The sequence below is a fragment of the Strix aluco genome, chromosome 1, assembly GCF_031877795.1.
Source record: "Strix aluco isolate bStrAlu1 chromosome 1, bStrAlu1.hap1, whole genome shotgun sequence".
NCBI lineage: Eukaryota > Metazoa > Chordata > Aves > Strigiformes > Strigidae > Strix > Strix aluco.
In genome coordinates this window covers 152478308-152503053 of record NC_133931.1, presented here as the reverse complement: position 1 = coordinate 152503053, position 24746 = coordinate 152478308, and the positions used below count along the sequence as shown (strand labels likewise).

Here is a 24746-nt window from a genome sequence, read left to right as displayed (position 1 = left end):
GGAGAAAGGGTTAAATAAGATACCGATTTGAGAGAAATGATTGGCATTGTTTAGTAAAGGTTAGAGGGAGAACAAAAATAAACCATCAAGCAATCAGCTGAAACATTCACTAGTCAATGATTAAAACAAAATAAATGATCTGTCTTGTGTCTAAAACCCACAAAGTGAATTTGGTCTTTCAGGAAATGCCTGGCTGCCACAGAAGCAAAACAAACAAGTGCAGTCACTGGAGAGCATTACTCTTCCACGGGGCGCAGCAGCAGGCAGATCACTCTGTTCTTTAACTTCAGATCTTCTGAAAGGTAAGCTTCTCCTGACCTACGTGTGTGTCTCATGCTACGGATTAATGCACTGTAATGCATCTACGTGTCTCAAATTACTGATTCTGGGAGCTCTGCAGAACACAACATGGGTCAACTGTAAGAGTTGTGCTGATCCCTGGCAAATGTCAAAAGCAAAACACTATGGTTCTGGGTCCCTTCAGGCAAAAAGGAACCATCCTCGTGGGACAGCGTACACAAGATGGGGAATGAGGTCTCCCAGTGATTGGAAGAGGAAGGTGAGAAAGGGCAAGACTCTAAATATGGAGTAAACACTCTAAAATACGGAGTAAAACACTGCAAGAGATCATGCCAGGAAGAATTTCACCTGGAAATACTCCTCTGCTCAAAACACGTTGCTTGCCAGACACAGCTAGCTCAATGCTAGCAAATCAATGAGACATCCTACAGAGCAAAATCCTTACATACATATTAAAAAACAAAAACGAAAACCCACAACCCAACAGGGGGAGACCATATTTCATTTTCTATTTTAAATTGTGGCATTGTTCATTTAACATCTATGAGTTCCCAGAAGTTGAAGCGAAGGGAAAATTGCGGGACTTATTTGGGTGCCCAGCTGTAGAAAACAGCTTCTAAAAATTGTTGATAGGTTTCAAAGACTGAGAAATACAGGTGATGAACTCTCAGGCAACACTGTAATTTACACGCTTATTGATAAACTCAAGCTCAGCAGGTTTGTTCTGTATGACACTGTACTTCTTCCTGGGGCTCTCCCCAGCAGAATGAACAGCTGAGGTCTTCCTCTGAACACAGAAGAGCCACAGTGTGAACATCAGCCTCTTGCAGAAGCCAAGCTTTAAAAAAAGTACTGCAAAAAAATTCAGGCACAAAGGGCTCTTACAGTCTATAATGCCAGTCATAGCTCTCCAACGGCAGCAAAAGTACCTGTTTTAGCTTCAACTGGCCATGGGCAAACAAGTGAAGGGGAAAGGAAGGCAGGGAAGGAAATAAGAGTTGGCACCTGTTTAAGACTATCTCTTCTCTTCAACCACTCCAGTTAATTCAGGTATCTGAGCATGCTTGGTGAAGGCTGGCAGTATTCACAAGTGTGGGAACATCCCCAGGACTCACCAGCTCCATCTTTACAGAAGTGGGCAAATGCAGGGATATACGACGGTCTGCAACACTACTATGTAACCTCTACTGTGCCATCTCTGAACTGGGGACGACATGGTGACTCTGCAGCAGACTGTACTCAGCAGGTTTCCATAAGCCTACTCCACTCCCTTTTCTTTTTCCCTCCAGCAAGCGTTTTTGAACTGTTTAACAAGCAGCTAAAATTGGAAACCTTCTAGGCTAAAAGAAGTGTGTTTGTGCGCGCGCGTGTGTGTGTATCCTTCCCCCACCTACTCATCTTGGCTTTCCAGCATGTAAAGCTGTAAATAGTGACACCAGGGGACACACAGCTGAATTTCAGACAATACCAATGTAAAAGCATTTAATTAGAGGAAAAAGGTTCTTGAATCCACAGGGACAAACACTCTCTACAGAGTAATCCCGGTTACCAATGCCTGCCTTATCAGAGGTACTGTCAACACAGCATCCCAGCCAATACATAAGTGCACACTACTTCTCACAGTAACCTTCAGAGAGCACAATCCAGCACTGTGCCAGCTCAGTTATTACCTTGGATCTTTCCTCAAAGGGTACACATACATGAACTCCCCGTGCAACGAGGTAAAACCCTGTGGCCCTTCACTGTTCCTACAAATGGTGAGAGACAGGGAAAAGGAGAGAGCGAGTGAGGCACCCACCGTTTCATCAGTGCAGATAGAGTGTACTTGGGTCCCAAACATAACTGAGGTGAAGATGAGAAATAGGAGAGCCTCAAAACACAAGAGGATGAGAAGAATCACTGTAGTTGGTGGAGAGAACGAACTGCATTCTGTAAAGACAAAACAATGGAGTTGGAAGGGGAGAGATCAGGTAATGCAGCAGCTGAGAAACACCTGCTAAGCCATGAGTTTCCAATACTCAGACTGTCACAATAAATTATATGATCAACATTCTCAAAAAGGTGCACAGGGAAGATCTGACATTCTTGAGGATATTCAACAGTGAAATGATTATTCCTGAAAGTTTAAAAAAAAGCAAAACCAGTAAAACCCCTGCAACACTTCAAGAATGCAACTTTCACTTTGGTGTTTCCCCAGTACACTGGCTAGGACTCCACCCTACTCCATTTCACCTGTAGCTTCTCTCTTCAACTTTAATCTTAATGGATTTTCTAATGGACTTTATCACTTTGGAAATCTCAAGCTGGTGGTCAGGACACAAGGATAATTATTTCTGTAGCACCAACATAAAAGCAGAGTATGCTTCCTTTCATAACTGCTCTAAGTCATAACCTAAAGAAGGGCAGGTTAAACCAAATTCTTATTTTTCCTCATGCTCTATAGTACAAACTCAAGCAAGAGCTGAAAAAAAAAATCTGAGAAGGAGCAGAAGAAAGGAAGAGGAAGGAAAATGTTATTAGGGCAAAAAAGGTTATTAGTGCTGTCAGAACAGATTTTTCTGAAATCCAAGAATGAGTATCACCAGAAAAACCTATTTTTCCCATGAGATGTTAAGATTTAACAGATATACCATAATCAGGGGCTACCAAAATCAGCACAAATCCAAGGCAGCTGGAACAACAGATCCATCTCTCTTAACAGCTTTGTTCTGCCACCTAAACCTGGGACAGGTGGGAAAGTGCTTCCCCCACAGATACAGGCTCTGAGAAAGGGGGCAAAGGAAACTATCTTTTGATGTATCCTTCCCCTACGGCCCTGGCCACTGTACTCAAATCTAGATGTTCTCAAGCTGGCAGTTGTTTTACAAAGTTTTGAACTGCAGAACAACCTTGTCAAATTCAGTTCATATGTGTAAATGTACCCATCCTCTGCAGTATTATAAACTAAAACCGGTCATTATATTGAATGACACAACTGAAATTCCAAGAAAAACTAAGCTAATGCTCTTCCAAAAAATCCACAAGCAGCACATACCTCTGCATACACATTCTTTGACAGTTTGCTGTTTGCCTCAGCGTTATCTAGAGGATTTCCTATATCCATTTGTGTTTTTAAAAACACATCTCAACTGGCTTTGTGAAAATTTACTCATTGGCTGCTCCAGAGCAAGGGCTGGGGTTTTTCATTTGTTTAATGGGGATTGTTTGGGTTTTTTAATGGAAAGGAATTGTTTGTTCTTGTGAGGGTAGATTTTTGGATCTGGGTTAGCATGTTTTCCTGGCAATCTTGCAAGAATGATTCACATTACTCTTTAAAAAAAAAAAGCATACACATTCTTATCTTGTGTTGGCATTCAGGAAATTATCTCTGTGTTCATGTCAACAGTAGGTTATTGCACACACACTATCTAGGTGTCTTTACATCTCAGCTTCTCCCTAGGCATTACCAGGCTTAAGTTGAAACAGGACTTTTCAGGACAGAGATCCCAGCAGGTCAGAAGGAATTATGAAGTTCCAGGATTGATCATTAAAAAAAAAAAATTGAGATAGCATAGCAGAGCCCTGATAGCATTCTTCTGAAACCAGAATAAAAAGGGTTGCCTTACAAGCAAACTATAAAATCTTATTCATAGGCTAATCTGATATTTTATTGAGGTATTTTGTTAGTACTCACTTGTCCAGTCTTCTTCAAAGCAATACAAGAAATGAAATCCCACCATGATTAGAGCATGCAGGGAAATCAGTGCTATATACATCTGAAAAATAAAGAATGTAATATAGGTAAAAGACCAAAATGCTAAATCTTCTAAACACTTTAAATAAAGCAAAGTGTTAAGACTTCAAAAAAAACCAAACCACAAACCATCCCAAAACCCAAGCCCTCCCAACCCCCCTAAACAAGCACCCTGAGGCTGGCAAATGCCAAGACTACATGGACTCATTCTGGCCTTACTAACAGCTCTGAGTGAACAGGAGGGAGGCTCCTTAATTCAAAGCCAGCTGGACATAAAACCCAGGCTCCTGTGCCCCAGCGCCACCTTCCACGCAGCTTACTGTCCTTATCTCCGCCGACTAGAGCACAATTTTCAGAAAACAGCAACACTCTGACATCGAGGTATAATGTTGTCAAAGCTTACATCCTTGCTCTTGAGAGCACTATAAGTTCCCAGAGAAACAATAGCTAATTTGTTTTAGCCACAAAATGCACTTTATCTCCTTTCCAGCATGAGTTTCAGAAAAATGTTTTTGTTTTTAATAAGTACTTTTCCCTGAGGCAGACACCAGCATGGAAAGTTCTTCTCAAGCTTTAATACTTCATACTTAATCCTTTTTGTTTTAAATTAGGTCTTAGCTGTGTAACAAAAAGCTTTAAACTATAAGCAATGCTACACATACACTACAATTTACCAAGACAGGGCTAAAAAGATGATTCTCCTGAACCTACAGACTCTGACAAAGATCAGAAGATATTAGAAGTGAGAGATATTTTGTTACAAGAAACCTCTGTGGAAGCAGTAAAAGGTGATAGGAGAGTATTTTGGTTTTCCTTTCAAGTTGAGCATGCTGATGTTCTTTCACCTCCTTGGGTCTCAAAAAGAATAACAAAGAAGAAAACCAGCAACCCTTACTTTGTTTCTCTCAACTACATTAAGTGTTTAATATAGCCTGCTTGAAAGTAGATGTCAGTTTTAACAGAAATCCATTCGATAGGATTAAAACACCTAGCTCACTCCTCATGATGAAAAAACTCACTCAAGGGAAGAAAACAGGATTCATTTTGTTCTGTAATCCACATCCTAACAAACCACACCATAGAACAGTAAGCCTTTCCATTTGATTGAAAATCTCCCCCTTGTTACTTGGTAATATGAGAACATTCTTCCTCAAACCTACAGATGTCTCAAAAGATTTATTAATAAAACAGAGCATCACTAAAACTCAGCCTTGTAATCTTCACGCTACTCCCACAGAATATTTACAGTTTGCTTTGATGAAACAGATTTCAACCCTTCCAGAAATATATAGTATTCAAGTTTGCACTCCTGTTTTCTTACTCATGATGCCACAGATATAGTACAAAAAGTCAAACACCTCCTTGGTTTTCAAGTACAAAAATAAACCACTTGCAAGTAAAAGGTGGATAATTCTTGCCAAAGGGGATGCAGACTTCCCACTCCTCGCTTAAGATGTGGCAACATCTCTTATTATATGATCCCACACAGGTACTCATACAACTACAACATTTAGGAACCCTACATATGGCCTGGGACCCTACCAGCCACAGTACGGTGTAAAAGGATGGCCCACACCTCAAAGAGCTCAACGCCACAATAAATAAACTACTCAAATTATGAAATAGGTGCTGAACAACTGTCAACACAAACCTCACCAAACCCTGGCAAATACTTCCTGTGATGCCTTTTTCCTGTTGTTGTCTAGTGTGTGTTCCCTAATCAGTGAAACACATGTCTGCAACGGTTCCCTGTAAAGTTCTTCTGAAATGGGAAAGAAGAGAAAGCCAGTCTTTGGAGCTGCCTCACAGACTACACACAGCATTTCAGCGCTGCCCACTGGACAATCTCTAACACCACTTGCAAAATACTTACTGTAAACAGTACAAAGTACTTCTGGTTATTCTCTCCTACACAGTTATTGACCCACGGGCAGTGATGGTCCATTTTCCGAATACATCTCTTGCAAACACTGAAAGAATACAGGTCTTTATTTATAGCACGTTTCATTCCAGGAACACAAGATTTCACAGGGGCTTGGGGGACACAGAAATTAAAGGAAAGAATCAGAGGTGAAATTTGAACCTAAATAAATTTACTGGTCACAACATTTATATTTGTGCTTTGCTCACTTGAGCAAGTCTGCTCAAAATGAACCATACAATCCCAAATAACCATTGTAAAAAATTAATGCCAAGTAAGATACCTTAGCATAATATCCACATCAGTGGTTCTGCCAAAATATGGTTTCAACAATACATTCAGGCAGATGGAAAAAATCTTAGTTTAGTTTTAACCTATTTGGTCTGTGAAAACATCCAGAGATTAAAACCAAACAAAAAACAGTAAGATATGAAAAGCAGTAACGAATAAAGATATTTCTCAGAGTTGGTAATAACAGACTAAGGTTTATTTACCAACATTGGCTGGTAGCAGGAACTTGCAAAAAAGAAAATTAAAGCATTAGAAAAGATTCTTGACATCAAGGTAAGCTACATACTAGCATAAACCAGCTGTGGCAGTCAATCAGGAAGACAGTACCACAATATACATTCAACATAAAATTAGATGTTAAAGCACTTCACAAAACCAGACTAATAAAATCAAAATTCAAATTCTTGCCAGCATGCACATTGTGGCTAGAAGTCAAATAATTAAAAGATTATTACTTTGTCTGTACGTTATTCTCTTGCTTAGTCAGTAACTGTTTCAACTCACATAATAAAGGAAGTCTTTTTCTCTGCTGCTTTCTCATATGATAGGAGACGAAAGGCAGTCTCCTGATACCACATTGCACAAACAAGCACAGAAATCAAATATGAAAAAACACAAAACCCCAAGACAAACAAACAATAGCCCCAGAAAGGAAACAGCCATTCCAGAACAATTCTGGCAGCGCTGAAACAGAAAAGGTCGAGGGCTCTGCTAATTTTATTTTTCTTCTTCTAACAAAAAATATTTTGACCTTAATATAAACAATAAACTTCAACACCCAAATGCTTAAGGGGAACTCAAATGATAACAAACACGTCTTATAAGCACGTATGAATAAATAATAGAAAACCTCTCTGTAAGAACAGCCTTGCACTCACTCTACATGGTGGGAGGGGGCAATCCCCAAGGATACATGCCATGCCTGAAAAACAAATGAGCTGCTATAGCCCTGATCCTAAATGAAAGGTTGGCCAGGCAGGCCCCAGCCTCCCAGCATGAGACCAGATCAGGAGTTGCCTCTCCTCGGGCAGGCCCAGGTACCCTATTACCCACCAGCCCTAGGTGCAGTGGAAAACAAGAAAAGCCTCGTTTTGCTAGAATAAGCAGATTGAAATGATTTTTGGGCTAAATGGGGACTAAAATAAGATGGCACAGTACAAACAATTTATCTGTCAGATAACGTCATACTTCATATTGGTTTAAAAAAAAAAGGTGGGGGGGAGGGAGGCAGGGCAGGTGGTGTAAAGCAGGAGGATGCCTCCCTGTGGTTTAATTTACTGCGTGCAGAGGCGCACACACTTCCCTTGGGCTCTTGAAAAGGTATGTACACAAGCAACCCCTCCAATCGCTCCCAGGTCCTAGCTCCCCAGAGGGACAACCTGAAGCAGACGAGCCAAAGAAGAGCTTCATGAAGGAGGTAGCTAAGGATGAGAGGAGATGTTTTATTCCATGCATACGTACCAAAAGCAGTTGGATGACAGGCAGAACATGAAACTAGCTGGTGGAAAAGGAAACACAGAAACTAAGACTGAAAACTATAGGCAGCAGGGATTATCCATACTCAGACACTCTCCCCCCGCTCAACCACATGACTTCCAAATGCTGGCACAAGTAGTTTGCTGGGCATGGGGGACTCACAAAATAGCGTATGAATCAAAAAGCACTCTGGCCCCTCAGACATACAACTAGCAGTATCGCTTGCTGATGCATATGCACAGCCTTGATGTGTGAAAGTCCAATAAATCCCCCGACCCCACAAAAAAAATGTTTGACTGAAGATTCTCAACACCATCAGCACTCAGTGGATCAGTTTCCCAAACCTTAACATCTAAAAAGTTATCTTAAAGCATAGAAAAAAGGACCATGGAGACGAGGTTTTGTGTTTAGCCAAAGAGTCTTTTTCATTTACCTACGCTGCGAGTCATCAGCAAGACAGCATTTTAGATGCGAAGTTTCATTCATAATTGAAGAAGTGTCAGAGGGGATTTTACAGTAGCATTAATAAGTGATAGGCATGATCGCATTGCTCCTGCTGAATAACCAACTCCTGATTTTGATTAAAATAAAAAACAACAACAAAAGAAAACCATTTGCAAACTAAAGCTCTGCAAATAAATATGAAAAATGCAAACAGCAGAACAAGTTTGTTCAGCTCAGTACCACGTACTTCCCTCCCACAAGACCCCTGCATGAATTAACAGTAACCCTGATACGAGCTCTCTCAGTATGTATTGGGTTTTGAGTAGGTAAGGAAGGGACACCAGTGCAAACTTGTTAACTACTTACTGGAAAGCAGGTTCGCTTGCTTTAAAAGTAGAAGAGAATTTTAGGAAGTAGTTATTTTTTTGCTCACTGCCTTTAGTACTAAAAAGCTCACTACCAGACACTCTCTTCAGGGAAGTTTATCCTACCAGAAAAAGAAAGGACATGACAGATCAGTAGGCATACTGATCTATCACAAAGCACAAAACAAAGTCACAGTACTCAGTGAAAACGTGGAAGTCTAAACTCTTAAAAAAATACAGTTACCTGAACTTTAGTTCTAACTTAAATATCACTTCTAAATAGAATCTAAAGTTAGACAAATGAGTCTGTGAATAAAAACAAAAATAGAAAGGTCACTGACCTTTTGAGAGACATTACATTTTATGGATTTCTATGTATTCTGGTATATAATGTCTCTTTTTAAGTCATGTTTACACGAAAATTTATGTCAATTACAGGTCTGGAGTCAAGGCAGCATTCATTTTAAGTGTTTCTTAGTCTGCAAGAATTGGCCCCAATCTGCTATAGATGAAAACTTGTCAGAAAAGGCCTGAGATTTTTTCAGAGAAGCTCAAATGTGTCTGGCACTGTTGACAACAGAATTCGGATGCCAATCTCTCAGTTTAACCACTCCAGTCTCAGACTCCAGTAATAATTTAGATCAGGGAGCACTGGATGATTCCTGAGGTCTTGATAAAAGATCAATCCTCAGAAAAGACCTTACCTGCAGTGATGTGCTCTGTCAGGTTTGATGCTACAGCACTTTGGGCACTTGTAAACCACCTGTCCTGGCTTTAGCTGTAAACTCTCGATGAACTCCTTTGTGGCATTACCTTTGGGTACAGCACCCTGCAGAAAAAAAAACAAACCAGAAGATTAACCTGTGGACATTATGAGTGCTAAGAACAATAGGATGACATAAAACTATGGGAGAGGAGGGAAGAGAAAGAAATAAAAACTTCCCTAAGATCAACAGTTTCAGGAAGAGCAAGATGATTCAGAAAAGAAATTGAGGTCATAATATACGGAACCACATACTTAAACGTCATTTTGGTGGTTTGTTTTTTTTTTTTTTTTAAATATCACCAAATCCTCACTTAAGCAATCAGTCTTTTGTAATCCTACAGTAACCTTAAAATATTTAAGAATCCTCTCTTCACATCTATCAACGTATTTATCATGCCAGTATTCCATATCACAAACTGCAAACTGCAGATATTTTATTCCAGTAGAAGCAGCTACTGTAGTAGTATCATTGTGTACACTAAGAGTTGCTGGTAAACACCTCATATATTTATAGCTATGCTTCCATTGTGTATTTGTTATTTAAATTAGGGTTTAACATTCAAACAGTGAACACTAAAAATCCTCCCACCTGAATAAGACTAGATAAAACATTCTTGGCTGTGCAGTTTCACCTTAAAATATGTGTCTTTAAACAGCTGCTGCAGGAGCCTGAGCTCAAGAGTTTCCAGCCTTTCTAGGGCCATAAATTTGCTCAAAAAAAACCCCCAAAACCAAAGAGAGTCATGAAATGTGTTGTAAGAAATCAGTGCTGGTACAGTGGCAGAAAGGCACCTCTGCAGATGTAAGGCTTTTATATTGAAATAAAAACAGGGATGTGGTATTTTAACTGATTTCTGATGAAACAGCTCTCTTTTTAACACAACTATACAACCTCCTAAGAGCAATAAACAGGAATAATACACATAAATGAGAGGTGCACATTAAACCAGTACTATAAGGCTTTCTTGAGCAGTCTTTGGGTTTTTCCACAAAAACCTCCCAACAGGCCTGACCAATTCAAAAATTACCAACACAATGTTCTCTCTCTTTAGTATGCAGCAAAGCTCAAAACCTTAGGAATGTTTTTAGCAAGAATCCACAGGAAGCAGTTCCTGAAAAGCATGACACATGCTATCAATTCTGACGAATTCAGGTGTTCATTTTTTTATTGTAAGTATTCTATCTGTTTGCCTCAGCAGTGCTTTCTGTTTCATTCTGATCCTAGACATGCCCCTGGTTCCCCTCGTCCCGGCAGCTTCCTTCATCCCTGACTCACACTGTCTGCCAGATGTTGCTGCATCCCCTCACTTTATTTTCTCTCCTCCATTTTGCTTAGCTGATTTCCTCAAAAAAAAAAAAAAAAAAACCACCAAAGTCCCACTGGCTCTCACCATACACACAAATAAATCCTACCACACACTAGGAAGTAACATATCTTCTCCCAATTACTCTGCATAGAGATTGTATCTGCTTCTCCAACACTGCTTGCCCAGCCTGCTTCAGAATACAGCTTTTGTTTCAGAAGAGTTCCTGCTAACTCGGCAAAATAATTCCAGTGACCTGAAGGTCCCTAGACATTAAAGCCACACAACATCCAGTAATTAGCAACAACAAGAACCCCTAGGATACAAACTATATAACAAATTGCTGCAACCTCTATTCCCAAGTCCAATGACCAGAAGTTTCAGAACCTCGACTACTGCTTACAGTTCTGCCCAGCAGCAGTAGTGTGCAATTCATCAGTCTTTACCATAAACTGTGAAATTACCCCAAATCAAGCCATTTCTGCACTCCCGTGGCTTCTGGGAGAGCTGGTAACTATGAAACAAAGATTACGCTGCAGCTTTAATGGTACCTAACAAGGTTTCAAGTAGGAAATAACATTTGAAAGGAATAATTACAAGTATCAGAGGCACACCACCATTCCCAACAGCACCAAGAACACTCAGGAGGAAGGGGCCAAGAGGAGTCTAAGCTTGTTTTTCCTTCCACTGACTAGTGGAGATGTGGTTTTGAACTGAATCTACTGTCCAGAGGTTATTAATCAAAATAAGCCATCACAGGCCGCTCAAAATAAGCATCATGGTGCTAAACTGTACTGTCCCCACTAGCTGAAAGACAAGAAAGCAGCAGACCAGATCTCTCACAAAGCAATGTCCTACGGAGACATACAAGGGGGTCTTACGACTCTAATGCTCCCCACTTGCCTCAGAACTGTCAGGTCTTAGCATGCTCATATAATATTTATTTCAGCATGGTCCAATACACTCAACTAAATCACTACTATGAGAGATGGTTAACATGGCTTTTCAAAACACCACCCATTCTGCTCCATTCTGCTGAAGCAGTACTTGCCAAGGCAGACAACTAAAACCAGCTTTTCCAGCTTTCCTGTTTGTCAAGACACGACAAGCCACAAGATCTGCCATGTGGAGAAAACAGCATCCGAGAGGAACACTCTCCTTCCCAGTGCAAAAAGAGGAGCTGCTCACACAATGGGAATCTAAAGCTGGGCCCTTGACTTTGCATCTGACTTGAGTGGGATGAGAAATTAGCATACCACATCAGCAGCCTCACTCAGCAAGCTGACACATAAAAGTTATTTAAATCTGCCACTCACTCGGCAACTGAGTTATCCAACATCTAGCAGACAAGAAAAACACCGCCTTTTTCTTTCCGAGACATACAGAGAGAGATATACTTACTGGATCTGTCAGCATAGCACGAAAATGTGAAGCCAAAGCGAGGAAAGCCAAGGTGTTGAACAGTGTGCCATTGATGACACTATAAACATAATCTCTTGATGGAACTAGCATGACAAGAAGGACTACAAAGTCGGCATAGAACACCAGCATCCAGGTAACGACAGCACATGCAATACCACAGCCATCTCGAATAAACCACATTGTTCCCAGGGAAGCGCGGCTAGGAGGTGGAACACACTTTTCTGGCTGGAGGTATTCAGGTTTCCTTTCAATATCTCTGAAGCGGTGGACTGGAGTAATCATCATAGGCTATTATGTCCATACTTGCATCTGAAAGAGAGTCAGAAACAGTGTTCACTGCTTTGCAAGACATGTAGATCTCCGTTCACATAATGGCATGGGGATCATGTGGGAAATTCCAAACTGAAGAAAGTGAGTTGAAAAAAGAAAAAAAGATAAATAAATCAAACACAAAATAATGGATTTGGAAACCAGACTCTTGCGCTTATCAGAAGAGTCTCTAAGTGCTTTTAAGACTTGCTTAAATACACATTAAATCCACTGGTGTACTACGTCCACTCCCCCCTCAAGGAAAGGCAACAAGTGTTTTAATTAAGAGAAAGCAATCAGGTAGATGCCAACAGGAGTTGCCACAGCAGGAACTGAAGCAAGAACTGGACAATGTCACGTGAGGAAAAAAGGAAAGACCTGGCACAGCTGGCAGGGTCCTTTTTTGCTCCCTCAGACCTGGGGAAGGAAAGGGTCTCTCCTACAGATAGTGGGAAGCTTAGCAAGTGGAAGAAGTTTCCCTTCTCCTTAGCCATTGACTCACAGCTTTGAGGTAAAAGTGCAAAAACAAACCACTGCGAAGTTACAGTGGCAGGAACTGCTGAAGAAGTAACTCAGGCAAAGATCTTGACAAGAATTTCTAGTCTGGGCTGGAGGATGCTCTTCCTGAACAATGGCTGTCTCCCACTGTCACCTCCTGTGGCCTTACATCCCTTGTAAGTCTTCTGCTTTGCCATCCTTCTCCCACCACCTTTGCTCCATCCATCAATGGCATTTGTTTTAATCCCTTTCAGCACTTCTAGCTAACTCCACTCCACTCTAATTAGGGCACTAACATGACATTTGCTGTCATTGCCCTGTCCTCTCTGTCTCTGCAGGCACCTTGTCTACCCAGAGGGTAAGGTCCATCTTGGAGTCAGAAACTGTACTACTCCAGGCATGCACTGCCCTTACTGTAGTTTCAGTGTAACTCCCACCAAACGTAGGCATTTGAGGAAACAAAAAAGGTGCTCATAAGACTTTGGCAGGGGATTAATCAATCTGCACTGTGAACATATGCCACTCAATGTTACAGCATACCTGGAATGCTATGCTTTGAAAGCAGCTCTTTACACACCCAGCAACTTCTTCCAAAGACACTTCTTAACAGGGTATTTGCACAATACTCTAAACACTCAAAAACAATACAATCTCTATACAAAGACCCACCTTCTACAAAAATGGATACAGTAATTTTGCTACCAAATACACTGAATTGCATATACCTAAACAGAAGGGTTCAGCCTCCTATTTCAACATGGAAGGATTATTCTCATTTCTTTACAAAAAAATAAGATTGCGTTTTTCCATTTTAACTCAGAAAAAGGGAGACAATGTTCACCATTAATTACGTTTTCTGCCAAGAGTTCATACTGAAGCTATTTTTGTGTTTAATTGTTAAAAAAGTGCCACTTTTACCTATACAAAGTGGATAAATTTTACAGAAAGCAGCCAGAGGATCACAAAAGTACTTATGAACTTAAACTTCTCTCAAAACTTTTATGGCTAAGTTATGTCAAGTACAAGGAAAAAGCTCTACTCTGCATAACACCAATCTAAATTGAGATCCTATTGCCCCTCCCTAGAAATGGAAGGAGATGATAAGTTTGCTTTCTAGTTGTTATTTCAACAGGACCAAATTCATAAGAGGACAATTAGTCTCTCACAGCCAAAGATTAAGGTTATTAACAAGCAAGATGATTAATTAAATCCAAGCACAGAAGTGATAGGCTTGTGCATGTTAGAGCGAGTGATATGGAAAAGAGGTGACTGGAACTTCTATTGCCACAGTGAGAGGCAAAAGCCAGGAGCGCAAAGTTCCGAGGTGCACAGCAGTGGATGAACCAGACCATTAACAATATTTGTTTTCTAACATAACTGGTATAAATAAACTAGGAGGATTAGGTATTTTCTTATATTTCTGCTTTTAGCACTCAGTATTTTGCCAAGTGAGAGAGTTTAAGATGTTTTATGAGTCTGAAGAAAGTCACGTGGATTAATGGTAAAGTATATCAGTCTCATATTTATACATACATCACACAGAACAGAAGAAACAAGATAAAAATGCACATGTGTGGATCTCACTTACTTTGGCAAGAAAAAAACCTGAAAAAAACTCTCCTCCTCATTCACAAAATTCACATAACACATTGTAATTACTTTGTACTTTAACCACAGCTATAATTTAGCCTCATGACTCTGATACTTAGGGAGACAAGCTATATAATTTTCAGAAACAGCGATTACCCAAACAATCTGGTGGTATAAGTTCAGATATATCTATATCTACTAGTAAACCCATACCTCTTCCCCAGTTTTTCACAATTTCTGTAAGAATGCTTATGTATTCACACATTCACAGACTGAACAGGTATTTTAAAGATTCAATCCCTCCCCCAAGGAAACAGGTTAACCTTCACTGCATTATTTAATAATCTTACTAAAATTGTTATGCTGGTTTGCCAACTCAAAATAAAGCTGACATAATTAAAGACTCATGCCTGACAACAGTGTTTAGTTGACAGTAACATCATATTGCATTAAAAAATAAGAAAGCAAACAGTAATTTAGGTGTTGATATTCAAATGAACGTCTTACACTTCAGGTAAGTAACACACTTCAGGTAAGTAACACACTTCAGGTAAGTAACACACTTCAGGTGCAGTAACAAGCTGGGATAGTCCTGAACACAGACTTTCAGGATTTTTTGCAGACTCTGAGCCTTTTTTTTTTTCCCCCTGAGGTTTTGTTTCCCAAAGCAAAGGAATGAAACTGTCACAGGAAAAGCAAACTCCTATTTAACAGAGGAATTAGTTTGACAAGTCACCTCAAGGTCAGTATTAGTAAAGACTGACTGAAAGCTAGACAAATACATAGTGATTAAAACTGTGGGTTTAGTCCTGAAGAGCACACTTCAGCAGTCAAATAAAAATTCATCTCTCTTGCAAATGCAGGAAGTGGTTTCACTCCAATAGGAGTTCTACAGCTCTCCCTCAGAAATATTATTGAGCTAAACTGAAAAGAAAAAAAAATAGAAAAAAGACAAAAGTAAGCTATTGCCATGTAACTGTTTAAGGAGAAACTGGAAAGAGCCTTGAGGCACCTCAGTCTCAAAGTCTGGGGACTCTTTTCTGCAGTGCAGTAAGGAAGTGGTTAAGAGGATAGAGCACAGGCCTCCAATTCTGACTTCTGGCTAGAGGACAAATTTGTTATTTAATGCACTTTGTTATTTAATGCTTGCTTTACAGGCATCATCAGGCAACAAAATGAAAAAATCAGTGATCGGTACATAAACACCATTACTTGAGAAACAGATTTATGGTTTAGTGTACGTTATCTTACCAGTCAAGTTATAGGAGCTTAGAATCTCAGCTTCTCTTCTATGTGACCCAGTTAGTTGGGGTTTTTTTAATTCCTTGTTCTTAACATACACAAACATCTGGTTTTGTTTATGTTGTCCAAACTGGTATTTTCATGTAAACAATACAAGAAGAAAAAGATTGTAGCGGGGAGGAAGCAGTAACTTGCCCTAACTGGTCTTCCCTTCAATCATGCTGCATATGAACTTAATTTATAACACACAGATGGAATATGTCAGTCCCTCCCGCTCTGTAGCAAACAATACATAAACAGTGAAGGCAAAGGGCTTAAGGTCTTAATCACGGTGTCAAGCTACCAGAGAGGCCACTAGGTAAGTGTGAGACACAATGACAACACACACATCAATTTAGCTAAACGACATGTCAGAGTAAAGACCTTTTCTTCTTTTTTATCTGGAAGGCATTTGGCATTATGGGAGTAAACAAAAAACCAAGGTAATACACACATTAGAAATGTAAATAAAACAAATTAAAATCCACTTCCTGCTACAATGAACCAGTAAAATATGTTATTACACCCTATATAAATTAAGTAACTGTCTTTTGACCTGCCATAAGCCATGTCAAAAATCTATTTTTTAATGGCCTGTGACTGCCAAAGAATGCATTAAGAATGAACTAATGAATGATGTGGGCCTTCACCCAATGTGTACCTGAAAGCTACCTGAGGTTCTGATGTTATAAAACTTACACCAAGCTCAATGTCATCATCACCATCACCCTGCTGATTTCATGTAATTACTCACGCTAGTGAAGTCAGACACATGGGTGCTTGCAAAACTACAGTATTACTATGTACATTGCAACCATTTCCTCCATTAGAAGTCCATTAACATTAAAACTTTGGGAAGAGGCTACGTTTTGTCATATGATCTAAGTGAATTTCAAGGTCTGCCAATTACATGAAAACAATTCTAAAAAAATAAAAAAAGAATGAGACCAGGGCAGATCATGGGCATTTTTTGAGGTTTTCAGTTTTTACATACTTTGAAGAGATACTTTGGAACAGCTTTTATGACACGCACAGAATTCATTGCCAGGATTTTGAGAGCTGACAAACAACACTAAAGTTAACTTTTTATCGTGATCAAAAGGAAGCAAACATACATAACCAGTCATGTTATATTCATGACAGCTAAACTAGGCGATCTAGATCCACAGGACAGGATGTCCCTTTAAATAAAACCAAACTCCAGATACAGAGATAGAAACTGCAAGAGAGGTCATTTTGAAGCTTTTTTCATTTTTCTGTACATCAAACTGCATTGATTAAAACACTGCATATTTAACCATCCTTTGCAACAAAAACGAGCTAAAGTGTGTTTCTTATTAACAGGATATTTACCTGTGCTTCTCCTGACACACTTTCATACAGCTCAAATCTAACAACAAGCCTGTCAAAACTTGCCAAAGCAAGTTTAAGTAGGGATAATATATTTTTTTCCTAATGGCTCCTGCAAGACCTAAACAGCTTTATCTGATCAGCAGGAGTGGAACAAAACAGCCCAGCTATGCTGAGAATTTTTGGCAGTCTCCTACAGATTCATCCAGATATCCATCAGCAGAGCAGTTTCCAACCCCTGGTTTGCAAAACCCTGGAGGGTCAATGGGACATTTCTAACAGGTCTGTGAAAGGCAGCTAAAAAAAGCAAGCCTATTATTAGCAGGCTTAAATGTTATAGAGCGAGCTGTACTTCCATGGGAATATTTTTGGGACTCCACACATGGTTAAAGAAAACCCAACCCAAACGAACAAACCCAACTCCAATTCAAACCCCCAAATAGGTCAAAAACTGCTCCTCTCCAGTTAAAATGGCAAAAGCAATAGGGAAGGATCAGGCACGTAGCGTAAAGTTGCGCTTGCGGGACACCCGATGACTCAGATCAAAATGTCACAGGGTAAAGTCAGTACTGCTAGCCCTACTCCAGCCACCCCAGGAGCAGAATTATGTTTAGTGAAGATAATTTTTCATTTTTCTTCTGGAAATTCAGGCCACATTAAGGAGAAGAATTTCAGCCTACATACTACCTTATCAGCTATGTGTTTGCTTTTAGCAAGAAGCTCACAAAAACCTCAGATTCCCCTGAAACCTTTGGCTACTGAAGTCATGCAATTTCAACAGTTTCAGTTCCCATACTGAAGAAAAATGGCGTAAAGAAATCCAAATGTGAATTACATTAAATCCATTAAAAATAATCTTTAACAATTAAAAGGCTTAAAACAAATTTGTGTTTTCTCAGGCTGAATGCACAGGCTTGGATTACCTGCCTTGGGAAGGGGGAAAGAGAACACACAAAACCAGATGGTTACCCAGTTCTAACGTGAAGGTAACCCTGTTATAACTTTTCTATATATGAAGGGAATAAATGGCTATATTACAATACTGCTTTATAGTCACCGTTTAGAAAACTCTCTACATCATTAACTATTTTGATGAAACATAATAAATTTTTATTTTTAATTTATTATTTTGAGGAGGCCATGCGTGAACAAGACCTTAGTAAAAATGGATCACACTAAAATCATATTTTTATTATTTTTCTTAGAAGCATCTTATTAGAGGGGAAGATTTAATTGAAGTCATGTATTTCTGAAGAATAGATTTGAACAGGAGCATGAATACGTAGAGGGAACTTCTCCCTAAGGAGAGCAGGGGGAGGTGGAAATTATCCCAAAGACGTCTGTCAGATCTAGAAACTCCATCCTGAGGGCCTGGATCGGACTGAGAGTGACAGGCTCAAAAGAGGTGCAGTCACATAAGGCACAAACCCCACAGTTCTCTCATTTACATCAGCATAAACAAGAAGCAACTTCAACATGGCCAAAGGAATTCAGTTCCAAAGGAACTGTAAAGAAAATAAGGCCACGTTTTCTCAACTAAAAACATGGGGTTTTTCTATCCTAATGTTTGTGGTATGCAATCTCTCAGGACAGATGGTAACAGCTTCCTGGCTAATGTCTATAACGTTTCTGTTTAACTAGTGGCTATGCATTGTATAAATAAATTATAGTGCAATGAAGACTGACCTGAGAGTCCGAGTTATCTGGTGATTGCACCCCCACCTACAAGGCCTGTCAGCTGCTAGCCTGAGCACAGGAGAGGAGACAAAGACAATGTAGTTACTGTCCAAGGTACATAAACACTGGGCCACTATGGATGAGTGACAAAATCGGGGCAACATCTAGGAACAAGTCACAAGGGCAACAGAGACTAAAGTCAGACTTGGATCTGACTTGGTCTGATCATGAAGTTAGTGATCTTAATAAGCTTTTGATCAAAGATGGAAGGTACTTTATAGAACCGTAATTAAGTATGAACCATTACAAAATAACTTATGCTAATTTTTTAACTATCGGAGCTGCAAGGGCAACAGGGAAATTCTGTCACTTCAATTTTACAGTTTCCCAATAGACTAAATACACACAAGCTGCTTAACCTATATAAAAAGAGAAATATTAATCCTGAACACATCAATACAAACCAGCTCTGTGGCACTGCCACCTATCTGGAGTAAGCATCGGAAGGAAAGAGCAGTCTTGCAAAGGGACTGCACTGGGAAACAGAAAACAACAAATGGGGATGTCATGCTTTCCCACAGCATTGTCGTTATCCTGAATAGACAGCCTTATGAAAGACAAAACGGGAGAAGCTGTCCTGGTCTTCTAGACAGCCTTGCAATTTTGATGCTGACTCAGGACTTAAAGCAGCAAGCCAGTGGATTCAGGGAATTTAAATTCTCAATTTGCCCTGTAACAATTTTTTTTTTCTTAAAAAAAGACAAAAATTAAAGGGGGAAAGTTTGTCTATACAACTGGTATTATTTTTAGCACCTATTTTAAAAACAACACTGCTTTCATGGCATAAGGAATGTATTTTCCAGAGAAGCAGAAAAGAGTTGCATCTTTAAAGTTTTAATCATAGTAAGAAGCTGGCAGAACCATCCCAGTCTAAAAAAATACTCAGATTATCTTTCAAGGCAGAAAGAGCACTTTAACTATCAGACATACCTTTTCACTCAGATGGTCTAACCCATGATTTGGCTCTCACCTGCTCCTGCTACAGCCCCCACCTTCACAAGCATGAACAAGTCAGTGTCTCTGTATTTTATTCCCCGACTTGTAGCCCACACTTCTTCCCTACCATACAGGGGTAGCAAAGATACAGGTATGAAGGCTGTAGACATTTAGATTTTAAATCTAAATACTACACCTAAGCATGTACCTAAACCAAATACCAAAAATACAGAGAGCATACATTAAAATAGCTCACTAATAAAACAGGGACCAAAAAATTATCACCTCTATCCTGAAAAGGATTCACCTTCGTGATGTCAAGAGTTAGCCTAGAAGAAACCTATGTTGCTACTTCAGAGAAGTAGAAAAATATGCAGGTTCAAATTTGCTGTATGTTAAAGCTTTTGAAATGTAGTAAAGAACTCCTGACTTGGCAAACAGTATTTCTTGGTTTGCCCACTGTTGCATTAGCAAGCACAACTGATCACTGTCTCTGTAAAAAATACTATTTCTATGTGTAAACATTCATTTTGTTATCCTTCAAAATACTGAGAGTTGGAGACCAGGCTAACTGCAACACATAGTATATTGCTTATCTATTCTATGCTGTATTGGACATCAGTAATTCAAGTAGTCATTGCAAAGAACAAAGATGTATATCACATTACTATCTCCCTTTATTGCCTGCTCTAGCCCTCTCTGCATCTACGGTATGGTACTACTGCCTTCCCACTAGGACTACATATGTTTCATTGTCTTTCTTTTTTTTTCAATAGCATTCAACAGTTCTGTACTTCACACTACCCTTGTTCACTCTTACTGTTTCAACTTGAGCCCATTTGTTTTAACTTCTGCATGCTGCACCACGTTTAAGATTGGTTGCCCCTGTCAGTTCTGCATTATTGCAAAACTCACAGCTGAACTTCACAAACACGCCATCCGCCACCACCATCCACCACCGGTCTAGCAGCAAAAACATCAACAAGGGCCTTGCATTTCCTCCCATTCAACATTCCTCTCTTATCCAGGGTATTAACACTGAGTTTTCTGTGTCCTTGTTTTACTTGCTCTTACACCTCCTGGAACAGTGATTCCCAACATTTTTCTAGCTCAACTCTGCTGCTGTAGTCTTCCTTCTCATTTCCTTACTTTCCCATCCCTATCCTCTGCTTTTTTTTTTTTTTTTCCTTTCTCCTTGCACTCCTACTCCTTCTCCCGTAAGAGCACCAGTTCTGTATGGTCATCTTGTAACCTGGTGGGGTGAAGAGATACGGGGCTATAAGCCCAGATAAATCTCTCTCCAGTCTCCAGAAGCACTCCCAAGCACCCCCCACCCTGGGGGCACATCCAGAAGCAGACGTGCCAGTGCTCCTGTGGAGTTAAGAGCTAGTACCTAGCTGTACCTTGCCTGTAACACCTTGCACCTCACTAGCTGGGAACTACCGCTATATGAGGAGGTCTTTGGCACCCCTAGCCTGCAGAGGCAACCTGGCTTGCTCTTTTGGACTCCCTCTCAAAAGGACAATGTGTAAAGTGTTACTGGCAGACTTGCTGCACTGCAGTTCCAGTCAAGTTAGAGGCTTTTTTTTCTTATTGTCTGCACAACCCAGGAAATACGCAGCTCTAATTGGGAAAGCTTTAACTTCTCATTTTCTCTAACGCAACCTTAAGTTTCAGATTAGTTACATGCACAAGTCAAATATGATGTTCCAGGTTCACATTTGATTTGCTTCAACCAGCTAAGCATGGGATGGAAAATAAAAACTGGTAATAAGCTTTTCTATCTTGTCATATTTTAAACTGCCTGCTGTCTTCTCTCAGGAAGGCAGAAAAACTGTATTCCAGAATACCGCCCTAAGAAAAAGGTCATGTCTACACCGCAGAGGGACCAGAAAAAAACATAAGCTCAGTCAATTAACATCTGCAGAGACTGGCTGAGCTACAGCCAAGACATTTTCAGCCTGACACCACTGTGGGTGCCCATCACCTACCCTGTAGTCTCCTCTACAGGAGAGAGAACCCATTCTAGATGCATGGGAAATGCCTGCATTAGCAAGCTTCATGGCTGCACGAGCAAGCTTCCCTGAAACAATGGGTTTAAACTGCATCGACTATGGGACACTGCTAGCGATGCACAGCAACCCACCCATCACGAAAAGTAAATTCACATTAGATAAGAGATTCACCGAAGGTGAGTTACCATTGCCCAGGCTACACACGCGCTCCTGAAGACTATCAGTTGCTCCCCTTTGCTGACACAAAGGAAACTGCCCAGAAAAGACACATAACGACTTGGGCACAGCAGACCTGCATCTGCTGAGGAATTAAGCATTCATCTTCTTGCAACCTGCTCCCAGTAGTTGGATCAAATTATATTTTTGTCTACTGCCAAACAAGCAATTTCAAACCAAAATACGCACTCTGCCTGTAACTAGAGCACCTAAAATGAAAACTAAAAAGGAAGCAGAAACATACAAAAAAATACCCAATAGGTGTTACATGTCGCAACAAATATTTGAGCTTTTAGGCAGACTTTACCTTTGTCCTTTTATAAACCTGTAACCACACAAAGCTTCTGGGTCACACCTTCTAAATCTCAATGAGCCTTGTCAGACACAACTTACTACCACAGGCAGCTCCCATTGGTTTGACAAACACTATTGCATGAGTGAGACAGCACCAAGAGCTACGCTGACAGAGTCATAGTATTTGACGGACCAGATCTTTATTGCACTGGGGGATGCATTTTTAAAGACATGTGAATCAATGTGTGGCTCCCCTTACAATGACTCTTATCACTGAAATGCCTATAACACTATACAAAAGAATTATTTGTTGCTTTCACTAAGCAAAGAAAAACACGGTACTCCCTAAAGCCTTGCTATCTACACCACCAGGCATGGGAGGTAGTGACTCACTGCACCCTGCCAGCCCCTTCTCTGCGATTCCACCGTATCAGAACGACCACCCAAACGTGGGCTCCTTTCCTACAGATCTGACGTTGTGCACCTCTGCCGTGTCAGGAGTCTGGCACACGATCTCTCACTCACATGCTGAAAAACATAGCTTATCTTTTCTGAATCAGGATCAAAGGAGAGAAATCTAAACAAGCTCTGGTGTCCACCCGGCATCCCTCGCTGGCACGCAGGCAGCAGGAGGGCACATCAGAGACCAGACTGCTGCCTCCTCCTCTCCGGAGCCTATGTTTTCTTGAAGATTGTTTTCTAATGAGCCATCGCGAGCTCTTCCTTCTTCTTAAAGATTACTTTTCGTTAGTACTCCAGTAATACTTAGCAGCTACTGTTTAAAACCAGCCCGGATTACTTCCTACAACTCCCCACCCAATTCGACCAAAACCGCCACAGCACAGCGCCATGGTTCCAGCACTGATTCCTCCCGGGGCTCAAGTCGCGACTGCCCTGCGGTCCCCTGGGGGAGCCGCAGCCAGGCGCCGGGTGCCCACGGCCACCTCCGAAGGGAGAGGGTCTGCCCCGCTGGCCGGCGGGCGCGTTCCGCCGCTGCGCCGCTTAGCAGGTTAGAGGAGGCCGTTTCAGCACCGCCATCCCGTAACCGATCCCAGGACCCCGACGGCATTGCTGCAGGCTCCCAGCTTCGATTTCCTGCCGAGGGGACGCCGCGCTGCTCCGGACGGCCCCGGCAGCAGAGCTCGGTCCCGTACGCGGCCCAGCGTTCTTTAACGCTTCCCCGCGCAGTATTTCAAGCCCAGCGCCGGCGAGGGGCGACCGGGAGCCCACCTCCCGCTTTCCGACCGAAGCCAGCAGCCCCAGGAGACCCACGCCCAGGCGCTGCCCGGGGCCCCGGCAGAGGGAAGCGGGGCACCGAGCGGCCCTTGACCGGCCGCGCCACCCCCGGCGCTCCCCGCACGGCCGGGGGGGCGGCTGGGCGCGCAGCGCCGGCGGCGGGCGCGGCCCCCGCCTCAGCCAGCCCGGCCGGCGGGATGGCCGCTCCGCGACGGCGGGCGGCGGCGGCCCGCGCCCGCTCCCGCCCCCTCCGCCACCGCGCACCTGCCCGCGCGGGCCGCCCCCCCGCGCTGTCATTACACCACCTACCCCACAGGCCGCCGCCGCCGGTCCGGCGCGCGCCCCGCCGCCCCCACGCCGCGCGCGCGAGCGCACGCCGCCAACGCCGCCACGCAGCGCCGCGCCGCGCCCCGCCGGCCGAGGCTGCCCCGCGCGCCGCCGTGAGCCCCATCCGCCCCGCGGAGCCCGCGCCCGGCGGCGGCGGCGGCGGCACGGCCCCCCCGCCCGTGCCCGTCCCCGTCCCCTCCCCCGCCGCCCCTTACGCTGGCTCGGCAGGGAGGATCCAGGAAGTGAGCGGCGGCGGAGAGAGGCAGCGCACTCCCGGCCCGGCCCGTCCCCGCCCTGCCGCCGGGCGCGGCGCGCGGGGCTCCCCGGCCCACGGGCGGGCACCGGCGCCGCGCCCGGCGGGGCTCGGCTCGGCTCGGCCCAGCCGCCTGGGTGCCGCAGGGCCCCGTGCAGCCGCGGCGCGCCTCTGCCGAGTGCGCCTGTACGTCTCGGGCGTGCGCGGCGGGGCGGGGAGGGGAGGAGGGGGGAAAGGAGGGAAATGCGGGTTTTGTGAGGAAAAAATAACCTTTTTAAATTATTTTTTTTCTTCCATGGGGAACAGGTGGGCTTCAGCGCGCACCTCCGAGCCGCAGAGCAGTCGTTCGGGTGGTTCCGGTTTGCGGGGATCGCGGATCGTGCGGCGTGCCCGAAGGCAGAGCGCAGGGCTGCAGGTGTGGTGTCCGCCGGCGGGGCAGCCCCGGGTGAAGTTTGCTCGACACTCTCCATCCCGAGCCGCCGCTTCCAGCGTCAGGCACGCCGGGCGAGTTTCTGCTTTCCGGCTGATTCCCTCAGGCTGGCTTTATTTCAGCCAACGCGTGTCATCCATTTACCGTTAATGAGGTCAGAGGAAAAGACGTTGCTTTGCCCTTGTTAAAAAAAAAAAAAAAAAAAAAAACAAACACAAAAACAACCCACAACAAACAACAGGCATCTTTTTT

General features: G+C 42.5%; 1 protein-coding gene and 1 long non-coding RNA gene across 7 annotated transcripts in view; one reads left to right on the top strand and one right to left on the bottom strand.

The window, feature by feature from the left end:
• ZDHHC3 (zDHHC palmitoyltransferase 3) overlaps positions 1-24141 on the bottom strand; it is a 34664-nt gene extending 10523 nt beyond the window's left edge. For 2 of the 6 annotated variants that reach the window (XM_074840666.1, XM_074840717.1), the window contains exons 1-6: positions 24027-24141; positions 12002-12331; positions 9235-9359; positions 5907-6003; positions 3974-4055; positions 2099-2229 (exon numbers count right to left, since the gene is read on the bottom strand). In XM_074840666.1, coding sequence (XP_074696767.1) covers positions 2099-2229; positions 3974-4055; positions 5907-6003; positions 9235-9359; positions 12002-12307 — 741 coding nt within the window. In that variant the 5' untranslated portion in view covers positions 12308-12331; positions 24027-24141. Of the gene's footprint in view, positions 1-2098; positions 2230-3973; positions 4056-5906; positions 6004-9234; positions 9360-12001; positions 12332-15670; positions 15966-18736; positions 19410-23793; positions 23866-24026 lie in introns of those variants that run through there. The other 4 variants (XM_074840674.1, XM_074840684.1, XM_074840706.1 and 1 more) reach the window with 4 other exon arrangements.
• A 2-nt stretch (positions 24142-24143) lies between these two features.
• On the top strand, positions 24144-24716 carry LOC141930201 (uncharacterized). Its single transcript, XR_012625233.1, has 2 exons — positions 24144-24250; positions 24371-24716. It is a non-coding gene; the product is annotated as an uncharacterized LOC141930201 (long non-coding RNA).
• The last annotated feature ends 30 nt before the right edge of the window (positions 24717-24746 follow it).